General features: G+C 43.0%; 1 protein-coding gene across 1 annotated transcript in view; it reads left to right on the forward strand.

The window, feature by feature from the left end:
* The window catches only part of RHBDL3 (rhomboid like 3), a 72,380-nt gene that overhangs the window by 35,457 nt on the left and 13,099 nt on the right, over positions 1 to 23,824 (forward strand). The window contains exons 3-4 of the mRNA XM_064466901.1: positions 19,053 to 19,277; positions 19,997 to 20,145. Coding sequence (XP_064322971.1) covers positions 19,053 to 19,277; positions 19,997 to 20,145 — 374 coding nt within the window. The remainder of the gene's footprint in view (positions 1 to 19,052; positions 19,278 to 19,996; positions 20,146 to 23,824) is intronic.

Genomic DNA, 23,824 nt, shown 5'->3' on the forward strand with positions numbered 1-23,824 from the left:
TGTTGTGTTGACTTGCTGGGTGGAGTCACATTGCACTGCTGTAAGCATAAACAGCAACAGGGATAAGGAGTTTCTAGGTCATGTTCATTTTATCCCAGGTGAGATGTCTCAGACTGCATGAGTCATGATCTGGATACCTCTCTATCTCTGCTAATGAGTCAATTAGTGAGGGGATCTCTCTGTTTCTTGTCAAGGCAGTTTGGTGAGTCAACACAGATGCAGACATGTGGTGTTAGATGCCCAGGATGGCCTAGAAACATTGTTTGCAACATACCTATCTTGAACAGTGGCCATTCCAGAGCTTTTGCCCTGTTCTTGCTCTGTCATTCCCCACCTGAGTCCCAGCAGATTTAGTGCAGCATTAAGAGAAACCTGGGTGATGCAGTCAATGAGCAATGAAAGTCAGTGATGTCTCCAAGGGTTTTGCTGGAAAGCTGCATGTATTCTTTATGCAGAGTACAATAATTTGCATCTCTGTGTGTTCCTGCAATCAACATGGGGATCTGATCCCTCCATTTGTCATGGTCACTCATGCATGTGTTCTTGGTTTAGAAAGAAAGGGTCTTCTATATGTCCTGTCTTTACATTAATCAGAAAAGTATGATAACAGGGCACAGCTGTCAAGGATCCAGGTCACAACCTCAGTCAGGCTGTGGTCAGTGTGAAGGTGGAATTACTGTGATGCAATGACATAGATCTGCTCTATCTAATCAAGTTGTCTTGTTAGCCCTTTGCATGTATTTAGGTACAGAGTGAAATAAATGTAGCAGCTGTTAAATAGATCACAGTGAGTGTGAGGTTTTCCTCAGCTTCAGCCTAGCAGTGTGGTCAGTGGTACTCTGATCAGCAGTGTGTTTATAGTGACAGCTGCTTGTTCTACACTTTGGTATATTCAAAGTTCCATGCAAGCATTCACTAATTGAGCTGCACAACACTTAAGTAGCAGGAAGAAGTATCATCTAATTTCTTTTACAGAAATGATGGCCTAGGGCCAGCCAACACGTTGACTCAGGAATAGAACTGGTTTTTTTCCCTGTTCTCCTTGCTCCACTGAGCTTGGGAGCAGCACAAGCCAATGAGAGGCAGGTGGGAGGTGAAAGGCTTGGACATCCTCTTCCTTTGGGGAATAGGAGATTGTGCCAGCTCACAGCCGCCTGATGTGATCTCTGCAAAATGGCAAATTTCCTTCTCTACTATTGAATGACTCATGTAAAGAAGCCATTGATTTTTCTGTAATCAGTGTCTCTATCCTCATCTGCATTTTTTGCACTTTCTAATCAATAGGCAATGGAAATGCCAGAATATTAAACTAACTACAGATGACATCTCTCTTCTCACTCCTCCTCTAGTTGCTATTGATTTCCAACATCCAAACTTCTTAGGGCTCCTTCTCTTTTCCCCTAGTTTCCTGCTCCCAAACCTGCCTTTTGAACTTCCTGATGGAAAGAAATAGCATAGTTGACACAGAATCACTGTGAAATTAATTATTTCCTTCACTTTATAGCTGTCAATCCTGGAAACTGTGTGGAGGTGTTTAAGTCCATGCCTGTGCTTCATGATCATCAGCCATCTCTTTTTGCTCAGGTTAATATGTCTGTTTCAGAAGCTTAGCAAGAATTGATCTGCTCCCAGTAATACTGGTGCTGGATGTGGGGAAGGGAAAGGCTGACCTTTTACTAGATCCACAGAGGTTTTACCAGTATGGCTCTGTGTGTGTGGTTTTCCTTTTCACCATCAATATTCATGAGCAAGTACTCTGACATGATCAGAGAATCTCATGGCCTCTCAAATGTGTCCAAGGTACTGAAACTTTGAGCGAGAGGTAAAATTGCATTAATAAAGCTCTGACCACTGGAGAGGCCTTGAGGGGAGGTGTGGGGCTGGGTATCAAAGATGCATTACAGTGCAGTTGTCAAAGCAGAGGTGTGGAAGGAGGGAGACTCCTCTGTCTGTGTGTGTCTCACAAGCAGTTCTTTTGGTTTCTTTCCAAGCATGGGGATGGAAGGAGCTGATGAGCTGCCTGCTCAATCTACTATGAAAAAAGTTAACTGTATCCCAGCCAAAACTAGTACAAACATGTGCTGTCTCACAGAACCCAGCAGAAAGTCGAGTTTAACCACTGGCCATCAAGAGAATTCTATCTTCAATGGTCAGCTCCTGGGATATGGTATCTTCTCTGTTTTTTCTCTCAGCTTTGCTAATGTTGATGAAAATCAAGCAGGGGGTGTCTTCCTTTTTTTTTTTAGTGTTGTAGAACCCTTGATCTTTGCTGCATCCCCTGGAAGTATGACAATGTGATGCTGCTTATTGTGCAGGGTGCTTGGCTATTTACTAGAGAGTCTGATGCTGAGAGATGCTATCAGTGACCACAGAAGCAGCTGTAACTATGAAATTATTATTTCCAGAAAGCACTACAGGCCATAAACCTCACAGAGCAATAGTGTTAGCACTTTGTTTCCTTCAGGGCACTGCATGTCCCAGAGAGGGCAGTAAAAAAAATGCTTGCACCCATGTGCTCCAACATCATCCTGAGCACCAAGAGCTCTGCCTGCTCTCTCAGACACTGTGATCCCCAACTAAAGGACTGCTATTGAGCAAAGCTGTGTTATCCCCTCATGGCCAAAATGTATTATGAACTTCTAGATGCACCAAAAATGTAATTCTAGGACTTCTCACCTTAATAAGGAGACCCAGATATACCCACACAAAATATATGCCTGGTCTCAACACAGCAAAGCAGCTTAAACTTCTGGAATTGAAAATTTTGCAGGATGATAATAGACCCTATAAATCACTCAGTAAATAATTTGGGTAATGAATAAATTCAAGGAAGCTGAAGACTCCTGGTGTGATCTGCAAACTCAATGGGCCGAAAAAAAATCAGATGGGCAACTCATTGGGGATTATTTCTCCTCTGTACATATGATTCATCTCACATGGTTATAAAATACAATGCTGCAATCATATCCATTTCTGTTTCTACACTAGGGCTTGCAAGAAAGTGGTTTCAGATGGGATTTCTTATCCTGTGTCTGAAACAGTGCAGAATAACAAAAGTGTTTCCTGTACAAGTGGAGACATCTTGTGCATTTCTGTTGTCTGGTTGCTTTTCTGCATTGTGAAGAGAGATGCTAAAAATACACAGTGAGGATTCTGGCTATGAACAGCACGGGCCACAGGAGGTCATAATGAACAAAGCTGTTTAACTAACTTTTGCTACTTTTAGAGAGAAGACAGCCAGGAGGTAATTATAGGTGAGATGTTATTTGCTGGGATCCTTGCTGAGCGGTAGTTGCTGCTGGCAGTCCTGTTCTACTTCACATAATATCCTGTGAACTGTAACAGCTGAAGAGCAGAGCAGCAAGGCCCTGGAGAGACTCAGTCTATTATTCTCTGGCTAAACCTTTCTTGTTTTATCTGCCTGGGAATGTGGATTGTTGCTTTGGACAGGCTGGATGGTGGCTTTACCACCTCCTTACACTGTTGATGTGTTCCTCTTCAGATATGAGCGGAGACAAGGGGGTGCAGTGGAGCTTCTGACACCTTACTTTGCTTGATGGAGAGGCAATATGAAGCCAGTTCAGGCTGTGGTAGTAGCTTATATTCTGTTGTGAAAATCAGGTAGGTGACTTGTAGCCTTGCTCTGGACAAGGAAAAGTTTTAAAGAACCTTGTGTTTAAAAGCAACTCTACAAATCACTGCTGAAACAACTGTGTTGTAAAAGCTGACCTCAGTGCATTCATCATGGTTCAGATTGGATCTGCCAGCCTGGGGCAGGAGGGCTTGAGGAGAAGAGAATGTGGCTGTACACTGGCACTACCCTGGGAGTTGTCCCTAGTGCACACTGAAGGTTTCACTGTCCCTGCTATGGATTTCATGTTCAAAGGGCCAGACTGGAAGTCAGGTGGACCTAAGTTTTGTTCCTGGCTCTGCAATAGATTCACTGTGAAACTTGTGGAAGCCTGTCTATGCCTCGTGGGTCTGTTTCTGCAGCAGATGGAAGGAGGTAGGAGTTGCATCTCTTCTGGGGTTCACAATTTTGTCAAAGTCAATGGCAGTTCTCCAGCGGAAGAAGACCCAGGTGCTGGGGAACCAGCTCTCTGATGAGCATTTGCTTGAGGAGCTGTGTTGGGTCTAGAAGAGCTGAGGAGAGGACAAATGCTGTTTTCTGAAGGCAACAGTATTTCAGCATGTTTGGGAGGAATCAGTAAGCTCTGAGGCAGAGTTCATGACACTTAGGAAAAACAGAACATGCTGCTTCCAACGGAAGTGTTTAGTTGTAGCTTTGTAGTAACTTGAAGCTGATGTAGTATCTCAGTAGTGAGTAGAATATATTAACTAATTTAAACATCTTTTGTTTTCCAGATCAAGAATTAACACCTGCCTTGCTTTCCCTGACCTTGCTGGCTTCTAGGGACAGGCTAATTCTACCTCATTTTCAGTGAATACCACGTTTCTGTTTTTGTTGTTTGGTTTTTTTTTTTTTCCTTTCTAATGTACTGTGTAACAATAATCGGGTCACCCTAATGCAAACTTTGCTGGTGCTAGGACACGTTACCCTCCAGAGAAAGATTTCCTTTAGTTTTTGTGATTTCCTTTCTGGCTTGCTCAGTGTGCTGCCAGACTGCAAATACTGTCTCTTCAAGTAAAGAAATAAAACTGCAGATGCAGGCTAAGAAATCTGCAGCCTCTGCTCTGCTTCCTTACAAATGACAGATACGCAGGTCTGTTGGCCATCAGAGGGGGTGAGAGGAAGATATCTTTGCAGAATTTTGTTTCTTCATGGAAGAGCGTGGAACATGATTAGCTGTTGGTGGAAGAAGGCTGTCTTGTGTTATATGCTGTCGAGCTGGATGTTCAAAGGGGCAGTTGTTATGGCAAAATACTGTTGGAATCATAAAACTAAGATAAAATACGGGATGTGAAGGAGATGAAGTGACTACCCAGAGTCTTATGGTCTGTCTACGCCAGTGGATGCTATAGAAATACAAAGGTTAAGATTTAGATGCTAACTTTTCTGTCCTTGGCAGGGTGATCTGCATAGGCGTTTGAAGAGGAAACAAGACTGGCTGAAGGGATAAAATACTTTGGGATTGTGTAACAACCCACAACCAAAAGCAGTGAGCCCAAAGTGGGTTGTGGAATGTTATAAGCGGGAAACAAGCTGGTTCAATGGACGCTTCAACTTGCGCTATACAGCTTCACCAGTCTATAAAGCTTTTTTTGTGGCTTATCCTAATGAAAAAATATATCAAAATAATGAATTCCCATTTTAGTTTTAACACTTTTGTAGACTTGTAAGAGTCTGTAATGCAGTATAGAAAGATACTCAAAGATGCACTCAATTTAAGGATGATTAAACTTAAGCACGTGCTTAAAACAAGCTAATGCCTTTGCACAGCCCTGGGTTGAAGGCCTGTGGGTGTGTAATTAGCATGCCTCGATTTAGTGAAGTTGTGTTGGAAACTTTCCCTTCTAGGCAACTTATTTGAAACTTGTTAAGGATAAAACCTCTAAAATGCCATTGGTGGTGTCATTAAATGGTGTTCTCTTGAGGATGTTTCAACCATATTGACTGCAATAGGAAGTGGGGAGTGAGGTTTTTTTGCTCTTTTTCTTCAAAGAGCCAATGGAGTTTAATGAGATTTTAAGCCAACCTATGAAACTAGGAATTAGCAGTCTTGTTCCACAGAGGGATGGCAGTTTTCTCTCTGGTGTCCTCAGTGCTTTTCCCTTTGCTTTGTGAAAGGCACAGAACATAGGCTGGTAGCCATTAAAATACATGTTGTCTTAGAGGTTGCAAAGGTCTTCCATCTGTGAGAGTTTTTTTTTTTTCCTTTTTTTTTTTTCCCCAGGGCCATGTATTTTGCAACTGTTCCGCAGACCTGCTGGCCACTTATGCCTCTAAAAGCGGGCATTAAAGCACCTTTTCTGACTTGTGAGTTTTTCTTTCGCAGAGATCTGAGATAGCAGCACACCCTCCCAATCAGTAATCACCAAATGAAAAGTTCACATTGTTTGCATCTGTGGAAAGACTTTTGTCCAAATTCTCAATGTGTTGTTTTATCTTAACAGAGTAGAGGTGGGACATGCCTCCAGGTGGGCATAGGATTTAGTAGGCAATATCCAGCTATGTCAGAAGGATCAGTTCTGCAAGGTGCTGAATGCTTCCCGCTGTTCCCTTAGCTCCCTATTCCCTCTTGCTCCAACTCCAGCCTGCTTTTCCGTTGCTTTCCAAGGCTTCAAAAGAAGCTGTGTATATCTTGCTTAAGACATTTTTCAATAATGCATGGCTCGAAGTCATTTGTTCTTATTAGCCACTTACAGCGATAAAAGCAAGGCTTGGTTCTGTCCCTTGTGTGGGTTGGGTGCCTGTAGATTTTTCATGGCTGTCCTTTCTGCTTTGAAAGGTGCATAACTCTTGCCTTTGCTGTTTCAGTGCTTGCAATAGTAACACACTTACTTGGGATACTTCCTCCAACCTGTCTTGAACTGAGATGAGGGGAAACAGTGAAAGAAGAGCTGTAGCTAGGAAAAGAGATTACTTTTTTTAAAGGAGAAAACATTTAATTTTATCTTTTGGCTTTGTGAGTATGTTTGGGACAGCACCAGGAGGGCTGCTTTGTCTTCTGCTTTGGCTCTGCTTTGTGGAGGTGAGCTTTCAAGAAGTTTCATACTGCATTCTTTCTGTTGGATAATGTGGAGGTGAGAGAGTTCCTCTAAACCATGGTTTGCTTGGGTTTTTTTTTAATGGTACAAAGTACTTAGAAGTACTTTGTAGCACAGTCATAAAGCAGCTATAAATTCCACTTCAAGTGTCTTTGCATGTCCTTTACTGAACCAGTTGACAGCCTGCATAGGAGGCTTAGGTGAACAAGGCATTGCAGGAACTGTATATAATTCTTTATTATCTGAGTCACTGGGAAGATAAGCAATAAAGCCTAAATCTCCAATCCTCAGGGGAATCCCCAGGCAAGACAAAAGTTTGGCAAAATTAATATCTCCTCTTCCTGCTACATTCTTGTTCATTTTCTAGTGAGTGTTTTAAGCTTAAAAGGCCATTGCAGAATAACCCAGGACCGAAGTTCTAGCGGTCTTGCCTGGTGTTTGTCATTTTGTTCTCACTGTTGCTGATCTGGAAATGTTTGTTGCAGTCAAACCTGCAGGTTTTGTAGCTCTATTTCTTCCCCTCTGTGCTTCTAATTAGCTGTGATGTTGAACTGGGGCAGATCCTCGGCCAAACATCAAAAGGACTTCCATCTGGAGTCCTCTGGGATGTCATTGTTTCCAATGGGACACCCATTTAAGTGCTTCCACTGTCCTTGATTCACTGTCTTGGCTGAAAGTATAGGATTCCTGAGCTCTCTTCCTGGCCTTTATTCAGAGTTACAATAATAAATATTTAATTTTTAAATGGTTGAAAATCTCTTACTCCAATATTTGATCTAATATTATGCTATTATGAGTAAGGAGGAGGTTTTCTCAAGAGATAGATGAGAGTGGTCATGTGATGGTGTCCTTATCCTCCTCTTACCTCTCAATGTATTAAAGCCCTTATTGAGGTGCAAAGTTCTTACTCCAGGGAGTGTGTCCAGAAGGGATACCCATTCTGCCTTCATGTTGTTTTCCTTCCCGTTTTGAAGAAAACTGGTGATTTTTGTTGTTCCAAGAGCCATGTGCATCTCCTGAGGAGGGAAGAAAAGCCATCAGAGGGCCAGGTGAGTATCTTGAAACTTAATAACTGGGATGCAAGAGCTGCTTTTGGAGTGTGATCACCTTGTACGTTGATCAGAGTCCATTAGATACTGGCTACACGTAGCAGCAGAAGAGAGAACTTTCTTCCAAGTGAACTAGTCTGGCAAATAATCATTATGCCAATTAAAGGGGAACAACATAGAAATTTCCATCCTTAACCATCATTCCTCAGCTGTTTCTAATCATGTACAGTTCAAACTTGAGAAGCATGGCGTCAGCTTAAGTGGTCGTTTTAATTGTGTATGTATCTAAAATACACACTTGAGTGGGAAATGTTATAAAGATGTTTTAAAAAATTTTGCTTCAGAAAATAAAATCTTGATTCATTTTGGTTGTGGAATCCCTCCCAGCACCAATGAAAAATGGAACAGGTATTGGGGGGGTTTGAAGTTTCAAACTCGCTGTGTTTTGACACAATGTTATTTGAACTACAAGGTTAGTCTTGTCCTGCAAGCAGTGTTCTCTCAGTTAACCTTGAAATCTGAATGTAGTTTACCTTTTCTAATGGAAGTGCTGGAAAGTCTAAGCCTGGCACATTTATTAGGAGTCCAGACAAAACCTTGAGCAGGGAATGCTTCTGCAATGACCAGGATAATTTATTAGGTCTCTCCTGCCTCTAACTTTTCTTGACTCCCCAGAGTAAACCACTGCTTGATCAGAGCAAATCAGGATGTTGGTATTTGCTTTTTTTTTTCCATTTGATACTGTTTGGGAAAGTGCTACCAGGTTGGCTTAGAGGATGTGAACATCTGTGATGGATGAACTTGATGCTGAGCTATGTGTTTTGTGAGAAGCAGTCTTTACCCACATTAGCATTTTGTAGAAGTGCAGAGTGAGGGAAGGAAATAAATGTGAATCTTGAAAGCAAAATTGATTGGAAAGGCTGCATTTGTAAGTAAAGTGGATTATAAAACTGGAGCTGACAGAGTCTTTTAAAAAGCTTGTGCTAACTTCTGATTTAGTGTTCTGTGTCTTGAAGGATCAGAGCTGAAGAGCCGAATGCATTGCCCGTCGTAGTGTGGTATGTTTAAAAATAGCCATAGACCAGCCTCAAAGATGCCAATACATAATGGGCAGAAATCCATGTTTTTCAAAACCTCCTGTGTGAGGCTGAATTAAAAACCATAAAAAGGGTACTGTGCCCCACTCAAGCCATGAAACTGGAGATGGGGAAATGCTACATGACTTGGCTATTGATTATCTGGGGCAGCAACAGTAATACAGGTAGCCAAGAAACCCAGAGAAATTAGTCTGCCAGTGGGAATTGACAGCTTCCATTGCAAGTTGCAGATTTTCTGGGACTAGTTCTAGATTGGTGTGTGTCCTGAACGAGAGTAGGGCTTTTAACTTTACCAAAGTTTGGCACTGTCCCACAGTAGACAGTAAGGACTCTTATCCTAAATCTTGACATTTTCAATGTTGAAGACAGGTTTGGATCTAAGTAGGAAAAAATTTTCCTTTCTGGCAGATGTATCAAACCCATTCTTTGGGCAGAGCTATAGCACTAAGCCCTGTTTTGTTTTGGTATAGTAATACCGAAGGGCAGAGGTGACAGTGCACGGTTACCAGTCATGTCAGCTTGGCTGTTCTGCAAGGGAAATTTCTTTCTGTCTGCATAATAACTTTTAGCAGGCACAAAGGACTAAGGGAGTGTGTTGTTCCCCACCACTACCTTCATCCCCCACATACTGTTTGCTGTACCCATCTGCCTGCAGCTTTAATATCATGCTCATTAAAGAAGTCCCAGATCAATTGCGTGAAGAGAAGTGGGGTGGGCTGCCCTGAGCTTCTGGAGCCATAATAATGTGCAGGCCAACAATGGGGCTAGTGTTCTTTCAGCTGATGAATAAATACTTGGCTCATAAATACCAATATTATATAATTCCAAAATCAAGTCAGCAAATTGTGACCATATGGGAGACTCTCTGTTTGGGAAGATCTGAGTCTTCCAAAGACAGGCTGAGGAAAATAAGCTTCTCATCAAGAGTTGGTGAGAGCAGCGGTAGTGACTTAATCCTCTGTCTCTCCTCATGCCCATTCCCGCCTAGTCTGAGGTCAACAGCATGATTCAAAGGCCTGTTGGGTTATGTGAGTGGGCCTAAGACTGTTGTGTTGGCTTGAGCCCTGGCAGTGAGCTGTGCTGCCTCTTTGGAGACATTTTCCTCATTAGTGTGTGTAGGGGAATAGACAGGGATCAGCGACTGGAAGATCACGGGATGTGACGGAAAGATAGACTCCTCCCCATAGGAGTGGCAGGAACAGGAAGCGCAAGAGCTATATAAGCATGTGACGCAGCTAAATAGACGGACATTTTGTATCCATCATATTGATGTCTGTGCATCACTGTCCCCAGGGTGGGTAGAGCCCTGTGTCCCGGAGATATGCGGCCCAAGATAAGTTCTCCCGTAGAAGCGTACAGCTACAAGTGTGATGGGCAATGATTGCAGGTAGGGCACCAGCAGGGTGTGGTCTGACTGAGAGGCCTAATTTTAACAAGTGCTCAGCACATCCAGTCATCCACATTTTAGTGGATTGTGGGGGCTTTTCAGCATGTGTTAGTATGCTCCTGACGTTGTGTGTCCCTGCCTCATCTGGGTGTAAAACCACGCCAAAGCTACAGCATTTTGAGGGAACCTGGACCTTCTTTCCGTATCCTCTGCTCTAAAAGAGGCCTGACAAATATTTTTATGTCCTGTCCTGGTGGCAAGAGGTTTAGTTAGTGGTAACAGCTCTGAAGAGTTACAGTTGTAATTATGGGTACCAAAGGCTTTAATTTTCTAGGTAAATTGAAATCTGGCTCCCACTGACACAGCACCTACTGCTGTTGGTGGATGCAGGGATTATCTCGCTCCTTGTCAGTCACATTCCTTCCAAGGAATCTGCTGGAGTGTCACAATTTGGGAAGAATACACTTGGTGCTGGATACCTCCATGTGTTCTGCAAGACTGCAGCAGTTCGTGACCTGCTCCATTTAATTTGCAGGCAGTTTTCTTGTTGCCTCTTTGCTAAGAGCTGATGAATTTGAATACCCAGTAGACCCTCTATCCTGGGAGAGGATTCCAGCCACCTAAGAAGTTGACTTCAAAGGTATTTTCCACCTCTGAACACTTTGATCCCATGACCTCATATGTGAGTTAGCCATAAATGATTTCTTAGGCATTTGCTTTTGATAGTATTGACAAACCCTAGAAACTCTTAATCCATTTATTTGTTTTTCTGTGCCTATCTCACGGTATCTGGGGGGTCTACCAAACTCAATTAGGAGGAAGAGGCTGTGCCTTGCTACTTACAAGTGCAGTTGATGTGATACATCATACCTGTTGTTCTGAGAGGCTACCAATGGGCAGTGCCTCATAGTGTATAGAAATAATCTTGCGTGTGTTCAGGCATAAAAGGTCTTTCTCCAGCAGTCGCATGTGCTCCACAGATAGCTGTCAGCATTTCGCCCAACAGCTTCCCTTGCTTTTGTAATATCAATATTTACTGGGTTTTTTCATTACCACTTTAAATAACTCTTGGCATTTTATCATCCAGATGCGGCCAAAAACAACCAATATGGAACACCCTGTAAAAATAATGGGGTGTGAGAACAGGTAGTTGAGAGAACAAAGCTATGACTGTCTTTCATCATTCCTTGGAAGAAATCACATTGTCATGAGCTTCCATTTTAGCTTCTATGTAGGGTGTGGAAAGTCCTGTGTTTTGGTTTTGGGTTTGTTTTTTTTTTTTCACTTTCTTGGAGGAGGGAGGCAGAGCTTTCTGTTGAGCAGAAGGGCTTGAAAGCAGTGCAGCCTAGTGATCAGAGAAGTCCTGCAACATGGATTCTTCTAACTCTAGCGTATGTCCTTGGGCAAGTCACTTAGTGTTGTGAGGTCCAGCTTCCAACCTTCCCAGGAGAACCAGAGGCTTTGTTCATCTGAGGTACAACTTCACAGAATCACAGAATGGTAGGGGTTGGAAGGGACCTCTAGACATCATCTTGTCCAACCCCCCTGCTTGAACAGGTAAGGGATCCTGCAATATCTTGTTCTTAACAAAACTAAGATGGCCTTTCCTGTCTGTTTTGGTTTTAGTATGTTGAAGAACACCTTCAGAAACATCATGCTGATGAATTTGCGTTGCCCTTGCTGTTACTTGAGCTCTTTGGCCAGCATTAGCAGTAATGCAGAGCAGGACACTGAACTGATGGGGCTGTGCTGAATTCAGATGATTGAACTGACCAAGTCCCTTTTTGCCATGCTCAGCAATAACAGACAGGTTCATGGTGCCTGTGTTAGGATCTTCTGCTGAACAAATGCACAGAAATTTCTGTTGTGAGCCTAGCACAGACACAAATGTTGGCAGCCTTTGGAGTTCCCTGCCCATCTCTTTCACCAGTCTCTGCAGTGATGAGGTGATCATCTGCGGAGAGTGGTCAGCACTTCTTGGTGCTGAACTGCAATGATTTGCTTTGGTTGACTCTGGAAACAGTTATATTTTCCACTGAAGTGCTGCAGCAGGGAAAAGCACTGCCCATTTTGAGGTTAGAGGAAAGTCACGCATACCACTGTAGTTAGAACAAGCATATCAGCAACTTCAGACAACTGTCCAGTATCTTCCTCTGTAGCAGGCAAATTTATAGTTGCAGTCTGAGTTTATTCTCGTCTGCAAGAGGAGCAAAGACAGAGAGAACAGAATGAACTCTGCGAGGGACCATGTACAGTACATCTCTGACAGGCTGTTCTGAACGAACCTGGAGCGAAGCCTTCTTCAGTGTACACAGTGAAGTCATTAGGTGGCTAAAGCATCTCACAAATGGGAAGGAAGGCCTTGCACCTGGTGGACGTTTCTCAATGAAAATACTGTCTTTCAATATGAGCAGGCTTTCTTAATGCAACAGATGATCACCAACATTTTTTCCCCCCCCCCATCTTCCCTAGTTTTACATAAAAGCTTTTGAATGATAGACTTAAGACTGGAAGAAAGATTTTTGTGGATTTTATTTTTTTTCTTCTTCTTCTTTGCCTTTTCTGCTTTTTTTGCCAGAAGTGTTCTTTTACAGGTGTTTTATGAGTGAAGGAAAGAGAGCACAAGGGTTAAATACCAAGAAAGGAGAAAGAGTTTTTAGGGTAAACCTTTTCCTCACTAAAACAACTCAAAAAGAGCAACAACAACAAAGTTTTCCTCTTTTTTTTTTAAAAAAAGGCTTTAAATAGATCCATTGCCTGTCAACTTTGCTCACATCCATGAATTTCTGCATTGGAGGGACAGGCTGCAAACGGAAGGCTAAGGAGGGATGGGCAGCTGCTGGGAGAGCGGGCTGCAATGCCATCACCTCAGATGGCCCCTTTGCCTCCCTCCAGTGATTATCAGGAGGTGGCTCCCTGCAATGATTACTGTGTTTTAAGCAGCTTGGTCCAGCTTGGAACAATTACTCGGCTGCCTGGGCACTGAGAGCACAAGCCCTGGGCTTTGCTGTCTTTGGGTTATTAGTTGAAACCAGTGTGATCCAAGACAACTGGAAGCCAACGCTCTTGAATGTCATCTCTTATTTGGTTCTGGGAGACTGAAAGTGCTGGTCATTTCTGAGATGAGTTAGCAGTCCTTTCAGAAGAAGGACCAGGCTGTCACATTTGCTTTGCTGCCTTTTACTGTAAAAAGTTCCCCCTACAGTGGTCTTTATGCATAGTTAACCTTTCATGCCTTCCTGCCAAAGATTCAGCCAGTACAGATAGTGACTCTAATGCAGCAGATTTGTTTGACATCAGGGCTAATTAGCAATTATCCAAATCTTGGCGCAAGCACTCTCAGACCTGATTTTTATTCCTTTTTTTTTTTTCTCCCCGTCAAGCAGGCGAGGCATAAATTTCCATCTGCCTAATTTGCAAATGCAGTTGCTTTAATTATGCACCCAAATAGGGAAAGTGTATGCTCAAACAAATAGATAGCTAATTCTATGCATGTAAGATGATAATGCATATATAAATTAGCTGTATACTCCAAAGCCTGTACCATCTCAAAACCTGCCCCCTCTGAAGATAACTGTTTTAAAAGAAGAAATCCTTTCCTCTTGCAAGTTCACAGCAGCCAAGACAGCCTGTACACCAGTTGAGTTGGTTCTTTCATTGCTGTTGCTCGTGCAGTTTTTTTTTAATACAAAGGGATAATTTTCTTTGCCCAGAGCGAACTCCTGCCAACAAGGACCAGAATACAAGGGTTAGATGCTGTGAATGTACCTGCTGCTACGCTCAAGAAATTCTCTGTCCCAAGAGATGGCAAGTGCGGGGAAGTGTGATAGAACAGGGGGAGCCAAGGGAAAGAGGACACAGAGATGTGGATAGTCATAACTGATGGTGAAGACAGTGGATGGAAGTGTCATAAATTGAGACCACAATGGATCATAATCCAATTAGAATTTTATTAATTGTAGCAAGTAGAATATGAGCAAATACAGCGCTGGACGGCAGGGGAGTCTGCGCTCCGCCAACTGCCGTACTGAGCAGTTCAAACAGTCTCTCTTTATACATCTTTACTTCCATGTTCAATGAGATAGTGGAGGTACTTTTCGCATGCTTCAGTTGTTGTTAGGGGGTCGTTTCCTGCTTCCTGGTGATATGGGGTTGCTTGTCTTATCTCTATCTGATGGTTATCTTGCATAAGCACGCCTGGGAGGTATTCTTCGCATGCTTTACATTGAGCTTAACATAAGTCTTAATAAACAATACCTTAGTTCAGTTTCTCACAATCCCCCCTTTTTCTTTTTATCCTATTATTGTTTATTAGACACTACTTTCATTTTCGGCACTGCAGGCAAATCTTCTTCCACAATTCCGACATTTATCATAACACTCACAAGGTAATATCTCACAATTACAATCATAGTTCTTATGTGGCATAATGCATTCACAACAATCGTCATCTTCATTAATAGATACACTCTTATATTTTGCTTCAGACCTTGTAGTCAAAATAAGCAATTTAGCTGGGTCAAACCGTTCTTTAATAAAATGTAAAATACAGCGTAATATACAAGGTCCAAATATAAGTCCCAGAATCAACATAATAAGCGGTCCTGCTAAAGCAGACAACAAAGTGGTTAGCCAAGGTGAAACATTAAACCAGCTTTCATACCATAACTTGCCCGCTTCACGATCTTTTTTACGTTGATCTAACCTTTTCCGGAGTTTGGGCTATTATCGATAATAAAACTAACGATATACCAGGAAAAAGGGTGTCTGTCAATTTTTCCAATTTAAGTACACTTTTACCAGTCTTGGGGAAGTTCGACCATAGCTGCTTTTGCGTCTCATTGTTCTGGTTCTTTTCTCCACAGTTTGTTCCTCCTCTGCCTCGCCCGTCGACTCGGTTGCTTCGAGCCACGGGGTGTACCATCTTCTTGGCAGCAAGGGAAATCTTCAGGAGAACAGCTGTTTCAGGCTTTCTGCCTGTTTATATAGGCCTCCCACTTTGCAGCTTTAACTAATGGGACTAAGCAAGACACAGCTAGTACTTCCCTTCTGCACTTTGTAGCCAAAATTTCAACCACAAAGGGGATTGATTCGTTGGAATGGTAACAATAATACTAAGGGTTTATTCCTTTGGCAAAACTTTCCACCATTCATGGGATCCTCGAATAATTTCTTGTTCCGACTCTAATTGTTTTTAATTTCCACTCAGTGAGAGTTCTTTGGGTTTTCCAACACTGTGTGCAAACTCCTATCGGAGGGTATCCATATTCACAGTGTGTCCACCATTTATCCTGGCATACCTTACACTTGCAACGAGCAAATGGATAACAATCGCAGTTCAAATGATTGCATCTAATTTGTATATCTAAAGTGCTTATTAGCTTTTCCTCTATATTCAATATTGTGTTACTACATAAGTTTAGCAATTTCCTTCAACACACTTTGTACGCTTCCATATATAATAGATTAAAAAAAAGATAATTATAGCAAATATAAACAGCAATATACACTTTATACCAAAAGGTAATGCGGCAAAATAATCAACTAAAGTTCTTATCATTACGTTATCTTTTCAGAGTTATCTTGGTGTCACCTGGAGTACTGATTACTTTCCAGTGGGGTCTCGTCACTGGGCCTTTAATGCGACTAGCATGAGTCCATCCACGCTCAGCAGTCCGGACAGCTGTTTCATCTTGTTCCTTAGCTCCCATTTGTTCTAGTTTTTCCTTTTCTGCAGACTCAAAACTCAAATTATTACTAACAGGTACTTGTTGCATAGTCAAAATCGTACTATAATTGCCTGCTACTCGTTTTGCTTCTGTATCAGCTGCATTATTTCCTCTAACTTGATAACTCGTGCCTCGCTGGTGTCCCTTTATATGTACAACTGCTATTTTATTTGGTATTTTCAATGCCCCCAGAACTCGCCGAATTAATTCTGGGTGTATCAGTTCTTTTCCCTGTGAGTTAACAAATCCTCTCTCCTCCCATATTTTCCCAAAGGTATGTACTACTCCGAACGCATAGCGTGAGTCTGTATATATAGTTCCATCCTTTCCCTTCAGTGACACTAAGGCTTTCCACAATGCGTACAGCTCACAGGCTTGAGCCGACCAGCTGGCACTCAGGGGGCCCGATTCTATTGTCTTAAATTCTCCTTTTGCCCCAATTACTTGTACTTTTTCAGGGGAAACTTTACATCCCTCAGGTATTTGCCTAATAGTCGATTTCTCAGCCCCAGTGTCTACTAAAAAGGTGAACTCTTGTTTATGGGGACCTATTTTTAATTTTATCAAGGGCTCATGATGACTCCGGTCCCCTAAGATATAGAGCCCCTGACTCTCCTATTCCGTTTTTAATATTTCCTCATCCCTGATCCTTTCTCTGCAATTCGTCTTTATATGTCCCTTCTTTCCACAGTAAAAACAACATCTCTGTTCCTTCTTTACTACCACGTTCCCTTGTTTCGTTCCAGCAGATCTGTGTTCACCAGTCCGCCCTTTGCGATCCTCTCTGACTGCTGCTACCATCATTTTTACTTGTCGCTTGCTGCTCTCTTCTTCCCGCTTTACGTAGACTTTCTGAGCTTCCCTCAATAATTCATCCAACCCTCTATTCTGCCAGTCCTCTAACTTTTCAATCTTCTTTCTGATATCTTCCCATGATTTTGCCACAAACTGAGTTTTGAGGAGCGCTTGCCCTAAAGGGTCGTCTGGATTTACCCCAGAATACAGCTGAAGGGCTTTCCTCAGTCGTTCCAGCCACTCAGTAGGGCTCTCATCTTTCTTTTGTATTTCATTAAATGCTTTATTGATATTCTGGCCACGGGGTACTGCTTCTCTAATCCCTTGAATTACTATAGTTCTCAGGTCCTGCATATGAGTTCTATGCACTGGATCCTGATTATCCCAGTTAGGTCTTTGGAGTGGCCATTTAATATCTGCTTGGGGTCCCATGGCATGCTGAGCATTCCACAGTCTCATTCCTGCTCGTCTAATCATATCTCTTTCCTCGGTAGTAAATAATTGACCAAGGATAGATTGCATCTCATCTCAAGTATAAAGGTTTGGTCCCAAAAATTGATCTAATCTTTCTGCCACTCCGAGTGGGTCTTCAATTAGGTTTCCCATCTCGGTTCTTTTAAAATCTCGTAGGTCAGCCGAACTTAGGGGCACAAAAATATATCCAATCACAGGTTGGGGTCCCCCCATGGGCATTTCCCTTAAAGGATACATCTGAGCTGCCCCTTTTTGACTCCTAGTTACGCGTCTAGGAGGAGGGGGAGACCCTTGTTCCGATTCTGGTGGGGGAGTGGGCACTCTGGGGACCTCTGAAGGGGCTGCGGGAGCAGGAGGAGAAATATAAGGAGGGGGGGTTAGAAGGGTTTCGTCTAACTCTTCCTTCTTTTTCTTTTGTTCAGTTTTTACTTCATTCAGTGGATAAAGTCTAGCTCTCGGTCTTTCTAGCCACACTTCCGCATACTGACTCTCTTCTGGGTTAAGGCGTTTTTTTTATTGTTAACCCAGAGGTTTAATTGTTGTCTGACCCAATCCTCTTCTGACCCATAGACTGGCCAAACGACATCTTTAAAAATCTTCTTCCCTCCCCATATCCTAGTACAATATTTTATCATTTTCTGTTTATCTTTCCCTAGGGTTCCAGGGAAATATCTCCAATTGTCTAGGATATATGCCAGAGGGGTATTCTTAGGTACAGTGGGTACCTTTCCCATGGGAGTCGAAGGCTTGCTGCCCTTCGCCCCCATCTTCTGGAATATCCACAAGCGTGCACTCACTCGTTCCCCTTGTTCCTGGCCCAGTCCCTCGCGGGAGATGGGAAACGCAGTACTTAAGGGTCCGCACTCGCCTGGTTCAATATAGCGAACCTCTCACTCGTTATATTCCAGGAAACCCAATCCCGCCCGAACGGTAAACCCGCGAACAAATTCGCCATATACTTACGCGCCCTGCGTCTTCGTCCGGACTCCCGTGCACAGAATTTTTATGGGATTTTACCGGTTTCTCCTTTGCTCATCATTCTAGAATTTAGGTTCGTCGGTAAGGTTGAGGTAAGCTGTCGGTCGCGGGGCCGCGGATTGCCGCGGGGCGCCTCCCCGGAGGACAGAAGCTCACCGTTCCTTATCCGAGTCACGGCACCAAATTGTCATAAATTGAGACCACAATGGATCATAATCCAATTAGAATTTTATTAATTGTAGCAAGTAGAATATGAGCAAATACAGCGCTGGACGGCAGGGGAGTCTGCGCTCCGCCAACTGCCGTACTGAGCAGTTCAAACAGTCTCTCTTTATACATCTTTACTTCCATGTTCAATGAGATAGTGGAGGTACTTTTCGCATGCTTCAGTTGTTGTTAGGGGGTCGTTTCCTGCTTCCTGGTGATATGGGGTTGCTTGTCTTATCTCTGTCGATAAGTTTGGACATCTGATGGTTATCTTGCATAAGCACGCCTGGGAGGTATTCTTCGCATGCTTTACATTGAGCTTAACATAAGTCTTAATAAACAATACCTTAGTTCAGTTTCTCACAGAAGGCTGGGGAATGGGCCAGAGAGCTCAGCCAGGGGCATCAGCAGCCTCTGCTCTGCCTTGCCAGTGTTCCACCCTGACCTCATTTATTGGCATTGTAATAGCACACCCCAGTACTGCTTTTCCTCATACCCATGTAGGTCACTCTATGATCATCCTGAGACTTGGTACCTAAAGCTCCAGCCTAGTGGTGGCTTTCCAGCCTGCCTGGACCTGGTGCTGCCAAACTGGCACTAATCTCCCCGGATGGTTGTGCCAGGCCTTGCTTTGTCCTCATGGTTTCTTTCTTTTCTTTTTACTCAGATGAGCAACAAAAGGTCAAATAGTTTCCGCCAAGCCATCCTTCAGGGGAACAGGAGGCTGTGCAGCAAGGCACTGCTGGAAGAAACGGGACTGAGCCTTTCACAGAGGCTGATACGGCATGTTGCATACGAGACCCTGCCACGAGAGATAGACCGCAAGTGGTACTATGACAGTTATACCTGCTGCCCTCCACCCTGGTTCATGATTACCATCACTATTGTAGAGGCAAGTACCTTAATTCCCTCTCTCTTGGAACCCACACCACACTGCCAGAGGCTTTGCTGGGATGTGATCAAGGGCTAGAGTGGGACTCGTTTAGATCCATACAAGGATAAGTGTGAAGCTGATAGCGGTTTTGGCTTACCTCTGTGTGTGTGTTTAAGTGGAGACTGTGATCCTATCTGTCTCCAAGCATGGTTGTTAATCATTGAAACAATTTGTATATGAAACTGCAGAATCTGGGAGACTATAGCAAAACTTTTTGAGGAGTGAGGATCTGGGCAATTCTAGGCAAACTGGTAATTCAGATATTGGAATTAGAAGAAAAATTCCCATACAGTTACCTCTGTTCTGTGATTGGAGAGAAAAAGGAGGGAAGAGAAACTGGATTAAATATTCTGACTTGCTCATCTGTTGCCCAGATGAGATCTTTGGACAGTTGCCAAGTGATGCACTGGAATAAGCGCAGAGCAGGATATAATACAGCACTAATCAGTAGGGTGCTGAGTTCCTCTGGCTCAGTGACTGGTGTGTTACAGAAAGCCATGTATAGTTATATCCATGTGTTGCAGGTTCCTTAAAACAGGGAACTCATGCTGTGTGAAGCTGTAAAATGGGAGAAAAGTTATTGTATATTTTACTTTCTTCTCCATGATTTTGAGCTGCAAAGTGCTTTTCAGTGAGAGAAGGCATTTGCTAACCAAGGAATCTCCCTGCTCTTCTAGGTCGCCTTTTTTCTTTACAATGGAGTGGTATTAGACAGATTTGTGCTGCAAGTCACCCATCCCTTATACCTGAAGAATGCATTACTTTACCATCCTCAGCTCCGTGCTCAGGCTTGGAGGTACCTTACCTACATATTCATGCATGCAGGGTGAGTACTTCCAAACCGTGGAGATTCCTTACAGCTCAAATTCCCCAAAGAGAGGGAGGAGGAGGAAGTGACAGAATCAGCTCAGAAGTAATTTTTTAAAATTCAGTTCTAAATTGTGTATAAAAATGTGAAGCTGTCATGGAGTGTTGGGCAATGATGGGCAAACCTTCGCAGCTCTCTGAAGGGAGGAGGCAACATAAGGAACTTAACGGATGCTGCTCTTCTCCCCAGCAGTGTTGGGACCACACCTTCCTCCTATTGTACATTTTCCAGTGTGTGCTTCCTGAAACTCAGCAGATCGAAGCCCAGTGTCACCCTAGAGTGGCTGTGCAAGTGGTATAACAAGTCTGCAAAGATACTGGACTGGTATTTAAAAACTACATGGTGTATTCTTGCTAGGCTTCCTAGTTGAGGTTGGAAAAGGCAATTAAATTCCCTGTGCCTAGGGTATGTCATCACTCAGTAATGTTGTCCCTTCTTTAGGGACTGAGATAATGCCTAGAAGCCTGAGTCAAGATCGAACTCCCATTATGTATGCACTGTACAAAAACCAGTGTTCCTGAAGAGCTGATGATCTTGACTGACCAGATGGATGGAGAATGGTCCATCTAATGTAAAATGAAGGGGCACAGTAAAATGAATCCTCCTTCATCCTATGGGAGGTGTGTAGCAGATTTGGAAAGAGAATGCAAAGTGTGGGTGTTCTAATTCTGGGCTTCTCAACTGTGCTAGTCCTCCCAAGATTCAGGGAGACTTAATTGTGTGATGTTTGTGATGCCGTGGTGATGAGAGTGTGTCACAGGAAAGTTGATCCCTGTACAGAACACTCTACCCCCTCTGAGCAGTTTCTCAGATCATTATCTTCACACATTCCTGGCAGATAATTGCAATTTTCTTTAATTCTGTCATTGAAAAATCACAGCAACAAGCTTTTCAGCAGTAGTTTGTAGTTTGAAACTGGATAAAGAGTCTTTGTTCTTAAATATAACAAATATTCTCATCAGTCAATGTTCTCCTATGAAGGGCCAGAAAGATCAAGCTGATCTGTTCCTTTTTCCATGTCTCTGGTGGAAGACATGCTGTTGTCTCTTCTCTGCCATGGAATAACTGCCTAAGTGTGTAACTGCCCTTGAGCACAGATGTGCCCCAGATCTCTGGATAAAAATGATAGGACAGAACAGACTCCACCCAAGGGGAGAGTAGGAAAAAATTTATAGATGAAACTTCTGAACATGGCAACATCTGTATTCTACATGCTAAATCCCTCCAGAAAGTCCTGTATACAGGTTTATACCTGTATACAGGTTTCAATCTGCAAGTGGAGACTGTTTGGCTTAGCTGTGAGGCTGGTTATGTAAAGTGAGAATTGGAAGTTTCCATCACTGAGGATGTGGGGAAAAACAGACTTGTAAAAGGAAGAAAGGCTTGATTTTATCTAATGTTAGCTAATTTGTATCTGGGTTTTCTTCTGGTGGTGTTGTTCTATTATATAACTTATATAACCGCAGATTACTTTGGGATACTTTTGAAGAGAAGCACCTGCACATGGACAATTCTTGCAGCATTTAAATGTCTTCCAGTATCACCTGTGGCATGCTTTCCTAACCTGTGCAAGGTCACCCTTTCCTGTAGCAGGCAGTACTTTGGCATTCTTCACACTTACTGGCTGAAAAGTAGCTCAGGTTTATTTCACATCTGTGGCTGGCTCAAAGTTGAACAGAGGGGAACGTGGTGTGCAGGAGACTCATTGGTTTTTGTGATGGATTCCAAGTTCTTTAGCTACATAGCCTTCAAAACAATGGGGGGTCCTGCTGGAACAATAAACCCCATGATTTATCTACAGTATCTGGAGTTAGGCTAAATGTTCATTTATTGCTAACTTCTGTGAGTTAAGTTCCTTTCATATCAGGAGAACAGATAAATCTTGGAAAGGTAATAACATTTGTTAGTGGAAGCCCATCATTCTCCTCTTGGTTTCAAATGAGAGACTAACACAATGCCGCGGGGTCTATTGTTATCCTGCTTCCAGCTGAGACTTTAAAATGGTAATGCAGGCTGCTCCTTAATTTAGTGCACTCAGTCTGGTTTTTCTGAAGAGCAAATGACAGCCGGAAGGTGTCAGTGAAGACAGCAGTTGCTAAGGTTTGGCTGGCTGTGCCTCTAGAAAGATTCCAAAAATGCATGGGCTGTGTGTTGGTCCTGACGGAGGGAGCTTTGTCAAGGGCTGAAAAGGCAGGCAAAGTTGTAAATTCTGCCCTTCTGCTTTCATGGAAAGCAGACGTTGATTATCTGGGGCCCACGCATTTGTAACACTGCCATAACTAATGACTTGCATTGATGCTTGGTCCCATTTGTTTGGTCCCGGGGAAGGAGTAAGTCTTTAATAAATCAATGAAATTGTCATTTCCAGAATGACGCGTTCAGCACTGGCAAAGGCTAATTATATTTTATGGGTGCTTATTGACTGTGGAGCCTTCAAAGCTCTTAGCATGATGGGAAGGAGAATTGAATGGGATTGCTCCTGGAAAGTCTTTTAAGAACAGCTGTGAGTCAGGGCAGTCACTCTGGAGTCTAGGATAAACTTTGCTGAGCTCTTACAAAAGCTTCCTTTGAAAAATAAGGCCTGGTGCTTTGTGTGAAGCTGTCAGGTGCTGCCTCATGACGTTGACTGTGTGCCAGCCAAAGCTTCTTCCCCCCGCTCTGTAAAAGGGCACTTGGATGCTTTGACTCTTTTCAGTGATCACAGTTTGACCTTTGCTGGTTGTTACTAATTTAGTTCCTAAGTTCTGTGAACACACAGGATCAGAACGGGTGCCAGAATATGCCTATGCCCAGTGGCTTCAGAAGCCTTGAGCAAGGTAATAAAAACACTCAGTTACATGCAGCAGTTTCCCATGATGACAAAAAGCAGTGCTGAGTGTCTTCTGCAGGAGAGAAATTTATCCTTGGAGAGAAAGTCAGTGGAAACAAACCTATTAAGATATCCAGAATGCACCGTTTCCTGCAGTATCATTTCTAGCGTTTTTTTCCGGTCCAACTTTAAATTCTCATTTATGAGACTGTTCTGTCATTACTGCATCTCACCATCAACGTTTTTCTCTGATGTATATAGGAAATTGCTATGGTAACATGAAGAAAGACCAAAACAGTGAAAATGCACATAACTTAAACCAAAGATTGCTAGTGGCTGTCTGTGAGCATCCTTCTCTTGTATAAACAGGATGTAGATTTTTAATACTTTAGCTATTTTGCGCTCTTTCACCCAAAAAAATGCTAGTCTTCTGTGCTAAGAGTACCACTGTGCCATTTAGGTCCACCTGCATTGTAAGCAGATTTGGGCACTCTTCATACAGAGAGCACTACAGCCCTGGGTCCAGTGTGATGTGGCCATTCAGCAAGGTCACAGCCCCGTAGGCCCAGGGTAAATCTCAGACACTAGGGCAGTGTTGAGAGGGACCCCCTGTTCAGGGGCCTGGTGCTGCTGTTACATCACTGGAAGATCCTGAAGATGGCAAAGGCGCAGGTAAATATTTGTATTGAGCTTCGAAAAGTAGCAAGACAGTTTTGTTAAGTACTGTTGATTAGAACAACAAAGAACTTGCTTTGAAACTATTGACACAGTACAGGAAAAAACTGCTGCACTGGAGTCTTTATCAAATAAGCACATCTTAGCTGTGCA

Source organism: Phalacrocorax carbo, chromosome 16 (genome assembly GCF_963921805.1).
Source record: "Phalacrocorax carbo chromosome 16, bPhaCar2.1, whole genome shotgun sequence".
NCBI classification, from domain to species: domain Eukaryota; kingdom Metazoa; phylum Chordata; class Aves; order Suliformes; family Phalacrocoracidae; genus Phalacrocorax; species Phalacrocorax carbo.